Raw genomic sequence first — 6,000 nt, forward strand, 5'->3', positions numbered from 1 at the left:
TTTTTCAACTGAAAGTGAGGAGTAACATTAAAACTTAAAACGAACAAAACTATTAAGTATAGAAAGGAGGTTTCCTCCTCCTCAATATCTCGTTCTTCACGCTAAAGTTTTTCGGCACTTTAAAAAAAGTTACTTATTGTTCTAATTAAACGACCCTTGTATTTCAGGGGTCGTTTTTTAAGAACTGGGACAAAATTTTAAATTTAGCGTAAAGAGCAAGGTGTTGAGGAGGGGGCAACCCCCTTGTATACGTAATAATTTCTGTTCGTTTTAAGTGTTAATGTTGCTCCACACTTTCAGTTGAAAAAAACTTTTTGTTTATTTAATGAAGCTTAGAGACGAACATTTTTCTAAAGGCAATGAAAAAAGTATGTCAATTAAAGTAAAATTATATAAAAATGGAAAAAGTAATTAATTTAAAAAATTGTAAAAAACAATAGCCTACTTACAAAAACTAAAATATAAACTCCCAGTATTCAGTTCTGTTGAGCAATGCCAAAGCATTGGAAGGATATTTTAACAATATCGACAGTTTTGAACTTGGTTATCAAACACCAAAATATTTAATGCCTTTAGACTCAATTGTAAAAAAAAAAAACTCTTTATCAAAGTAGTTTGTTCAAAGTTAAAACATTAAATCTAAGATTAAGAAAATCAAATAAAAATCTTTAATTCAATATTTTTTATTTAATTTTCAACACAAAAACCAGCATATTTAACACCTACATGCCTCATAAATGTAAAAATTAAATCTTTTTCAAAGTCACAACTAGATATATACAATCCTTTCTGGAAAAAAAATAAATGATAATAAAACACAAAAAAACGATCCGTTCAGGGGAAAATACAAAAATTTCCAACATTCTGTTCAAGGAAACATTTCTGATTATAATGGCTTTATATATCAGCTCATGGGTACTCTGGCAATACAAGCAAAATTTGACGGTATATTTTTACCGAAATTGCCCCTCATTAAGTTGTTTTCCTTGTGTTTTCTTTAATTATACAAACTTTCTTGGGTACTAATAACAGCACTAATTAGTAATAAACAAATACATATTTAGGATCAGCATAAAAAGCTGATTCTTTGATCGAATGTTGTCAATAGTTAGGCTCTTATACTTTAGTTATAGGGTCAATATCTATTGGCAGTGAGTCAACAATGGGGTAACACACATTTTTTCCATGGTTTTTCCATATTCTGTTTTTTTTTTTCTTTTGGTATCCTTATAATTACTTTATAGTCCCAAATTTCCAGGGGGGGGTATGCCCCCTACCTGCCGGCGTCTATGAGTAAAATTCTAATGGCCTCAAATGGAGTAATGGCTTCATCCCGTGCAGGTCAGGGACTAATAATTTTGTCTCAAGTCTATACAGAGCATTTAAGCCGGCTTAGAACCGAGAACCAGAAGTCCCTGGGATCTCCAGTGGAATGGATGTTTTTTGTAAGCATGGGTCCATCTCGGTCACTACAAGGTTTTCCACACTTGACGATGCACTCTTATCATCATGGTTTAGCGTTCTGCCCAAGCGGTCTTAAGCATATTATATCTGATCCATTTTATATTCATACCTGTAAATGTTATTTTACAATGGGGATGCAACCCATTATACAAATTACAAAGTTATACTACAAACGATGCTTTACCATAGCTAGAAAGAGGTCGTTCAGGCTAAAAAAGCTAGCAAAATACGAAACCCAAAATAATTATTCCTGTGCACTGATCTGCTGTTTACTAAGCCATAATTTATTTAAGGGGTGTCACTCCTCATGGTTACCTTGGAGCACTGCTTGCAGTCACGGTTCTGGCTACGAAAGCTCGTATAAGTCCATCCTGATGTTACTATGAGCCTGCTCAAGCAGGGTTATCCTACCAGTGATAGGGAGAGGTGAAAGAACTTTTGACGCAGTTTAAACCCCAAACCACCTCACAACGCCAGACCAGCTTCAACCTTTGAAACCTAGCCTATCCTTCTCACGGTATTCGCCAGGTACCTGAACCTAAACTATACAGAATTTACCTTCTATGAGAGGGGACTCTGCTAATCCCCTCTCCACTCAAAATGCCTCTCTTTTACGATAAGGCTTAACTTTTTATTTCCGTGGAAAAGCTGTTACTTTTATATGGTAGTTATTAGATTCTGCTGGTTGGTGAGTACGAATGTTTGTTAGTTACCTTGTTGTCTTTTTAGAAATTCATCCTTCGTCCACATAAAAAGTCCCTGTTTGAAAATGTATAATAATCCTAGTTAGTATAAATTAAATTATATCGGAAAGCCTGGAGGTTTAGGGGATGGGAGCCTTCTCTAATGCTGGATAATTTCTTTTCGCAATAAGTTTGACATTGCTCTTTATTTTCAGGGGAATCTCTTTATCTGTAGTTTAATTTACTAAGAGAACAATCGCGACGAGAGTTGTGAAATACATTACATTCTTGGGTTATTTTCATTTGTGTGTCATCTTTGATTTGTGTTTTTTTTTGCGCCCTTCAGTCTTTGGTCCACTTATAGTGCTCTTTAATCTTTTTCTTTCAAAATATGTTTGTTTTTCAATGATGAATGTCATTTTTATCTGCAAATTGGATGTAGTCACATTCCAGATTATATTTTTTTAATAAGCAAAACAGCAATGAAAGGTTAAAAAAATGCTGGAAGTTAATAACGCTAAAGGTATGGATCTATGTCAGATAAGGATCCAGAATCAGGGTTGCCACCACGGTCAGCTCCTAAAATGCTACAATTGCCCAAATTTGCGTGCTACACAGAGGTTTTCGGTGCTACAATAAAAAAATTTTACGGTCCGTTTAAGAGTACTTAGATTAGTATTTAGGTAAATGTTTTAATTTTGTTTAATGTAGAGGAATAAGAATGTATCCATAAAAAATGTAACTGATCAGAGTGCTGAATGGGAATATCTAAACGCACACGCATATCCCGTATTTAAATGTATTTAGATTTTTGTCATGCAAAAAAAAAAAAAAATGTTTGACATATATTTTGATGTGAGACACATCATATAATTGCATTTAATATTTCTGAAATTTTCAATTGCGTCGTATAAGAGAAAAAGTGCTACATTCAATGTAGCACATGCTACTGGGCTAGATGATGAAATAGTGTTAAAGTAGCACTTTCGCGCTACAGGTGGCAGCTCTGTCTAGAATGGTATATACCTTAAGCAATAATCAAATAATTGTGACCAGAACTGAACGGGTAAGTCAGAAACAAACTCAAAACATCCTAATATGAAACGATTTAATAGAATACATCTAGCGAGTAGAACTAAAAACGAAGAAAAAATAAGCATGATGTAAAATGAGCTATCAAGTCAGAAAAAACTCAATTTCATAAAGAGGGTATATAAAGATACAATCTGAGTTGTGTGGCTAGACGACAACCGTTTAGTAATTTATGTGTCTCAAATAAGCTTTTATTGAAGGTGTATTTTTGAATTTATCTTTGAATTGGGTATTATCTATAGAAGAAGCTAAAAACACCCTTGTTTGTCATATTTCAGGTTTATCATATTACAAATTCATTGGTAGACGACATGCTTATCACGAAGATCGAGAAAAGCCATTTTGTTTTTTGCAGAGCAAAAGCTTTCATCGTCTTAATTTTAAATTTTAGCATACTTTGGTTGCCCGTTAGCAATTAGTAATTTGGTTCATTTCTATACGTGATGCACAAATTGAGATTGTATCTCTCTGCCATTGAGCTAGGTCATTTCCAGCCATGCCTATTTTAAACTGTTTTTTTTTTTTAATAGTTCGAACAAGCAAAATAATTTGACTCGAATAATGTGACTCGTCAAAAGGATCTTGAAGCACAGTTTATACATTTCAAAGCCAAGCAATTGAAAATGAAAATAATGTCGAAGAAAAAAAAATGACCTAAGGCCAGCATTGAGGGAGAAGGCTTAAGTTCTTTTTTAAGATTTTTAAGTTTTAGTTTAACTTTTTTGCGCAAAAACCGATCGTAATTTATATACTTATTGCACAAACTCAGATTATATCTTTATGTCTTGAGTTTTCTTATTGACTTACTAGATCATTTCTGAATTTCACTATATAAAAAAATGTTATACAAATTTCAAAAATACATTTCTATGCTCCAATATTTAAGAAAGAAATTGACCTAAATCCAAAACATAAGAGATAAGTTTTTTTTCACTTTCACTGAGGAGTTTATGCTATATTTCGTGTGTTTTAGGGAGTTTTCCATATTGGAGAGCTTATTCAAAGTGTTACATGCAATTTTGCAACTATCGAGCAAGCAGAAGAAGTCGAAAATTTTTTGACCGTTAACAATGAACATGGTAAGATTTTGTTTTCTCTTTTAATGCTAAGAAAGGATCAATTCAAATTATCTTTTTTCATATTCCAAATTCAAAACTGGGTTAGAATAAACAATTCTATGAAGGAAGGTATAACACAGCTGTAATAGTAGATATCCTGGTCTGCAGAATCTGAAATATCCTATTTCCTACACTTACAGTGATAACTATAAGGAAGCTGAAGCGAGATTTAAGATTTTTGCGCAAACGGTAGGCTGAAGTCAATAAAACAAAAAAGAAAACTGTTATTATAGAAGAATTTTTTATGTCAGTAAGCAACCCTGATTGCATAAAGCAAATTTAAGAGATGTGGCTTTGTGATTTTCTCACTAATCTAAACAATCAAGTCAATTGGGGGAAAAAGATCAATATCTGAAAAGAAGCATATATCAGACCAGTGTTAAGACCACAGTGTTTAGATCACTAGTCAATGGCATCAGCCAGAGATCCAAGAAATCGTGATTTGGTTGAAAAGATTGACAATATTTTCCTCTGATGGATAGAGTTGCCTCTTACGGAAGACGTCTTCAGTTTCAATACGAAATGTGGTTATAAAATGAAGCGTTTGGTAATGTCAGTGTAAAATATTGGAATCTTCTTTCATTATTCAAGTTTCATAGTTTTAGTTATGTTGGTTTATGAATCGTACCCAATTTAAATATGCTGCAACTATTTGGTGAAAATATCTTACCTTCAACATATTTCTTGTCAATTCAAATTTCATTCGTACGTTTTTATCGAACTTCAGGCTCATTACTGTATAGTATTTAACTCTAAAAGAGTTTTACAGTTTGCACTCCTCACCGCTTTCATCATTCTTCTGACCGTTTATTCCTTATATTTGTTGTTAAGACGTTTACATTTTTTATGAAGGTTTAAAACCTATTTAGGACTAATCTTTTATTCTAGCACAATTTCTGGACCCCTTTCTCTTTTCGTGCTATGTATAAACATCTGCCCCCACCAAATCCCCAAACTTATTCTCCTGATTGATAAAGGTCATTTTGGAAGTTCAGAAATACTGAGTCTGTCTTCTGATCTACTTTTCACGTTTAGTGCAAAAGGCAAATCTAAGCTAAAAGTACTTGTATTGAAAGCTTCAGACATGTAAAGCTAATTAAATGGGTTGGGAGCATAGTTATTTTATTATCTTTTTTTATTTGTAAATGGAAGGTAAAATTTTTTGCATGCTTTACTTTTTATGTTTATTTATTCTAGGCCACCCCCTGGAATTCGACGGATCCTATTGTTTTTCAGAAACCATTTTACCTACAAGAATGCTTCTCAAAATACATTTATATAAAATTTTGATGGGCACTTGTTAATTAAACGAAACACACCCAAGAATTGAAGTTAGGTAAATCTTAATGAAGTATAACCTTCATATAACCTTTAGTTTATATAATAACATAGTTTGGTCTATATAATTGCACATTAGGGGGGTGGGGTAGAGTATTTTGAGAGTGCTCCTAACTGACCATATTCTAACATAACCTAGCCTAACCTACCCCCCCTCCTCCCTTCCACAATATACAAATATATAGCCCAAACTATACAAGTCCAATACATTCTCTCACCCTTCACTTGTCTTTGTTGCTATGAAACCGGTTTTCTGAGATCCAACCTAAGCGTAATTCTTGAGTGTTTCTTTAATTAACAAGTAC

The 6,000-nt window shown here is 33.1% G+C and overlaps 1 protein-coding gene across 1 annotated transcript in view; it reads left to right on the top strand.

Moving 5' to 3' along the window:
* Positions 1-6,000, top strand: part of LOC148946994 (puromycin-sensitive aminopeptidase-like) — a 53,146-nt gene that overhangs the window by 41,588 nt on the left and 5,558 nt on the right. Inside the window, exon 5 of the mRNA XM_089096483.1 lies at positions 4,213-4,318. Coding sequence (XP_088952609.1) covers positions 4,213-4,318 — 106 coding nt within the window. The remainder of the gene's footprint in view (positions 1-4,212; positions 4,319-6,000) is intronic.

The sequence above is a fragment of the Artemia sp. Qi Xiang Cuo genome, chromosome 11 (assembly GCF_049724085.1).
Source record: "Artemia sp. Qi Xiang Cuo chromosome 11, ASM4972408v1, whole genome shotgun sequence".
Lineage (NCBI taxonomy): Eukaryota > Metazoa > Arthropoda > Branchiopoda > Anostraca > Artemiidae > Artemia > Artemia sp. Qi Xiang Cuo.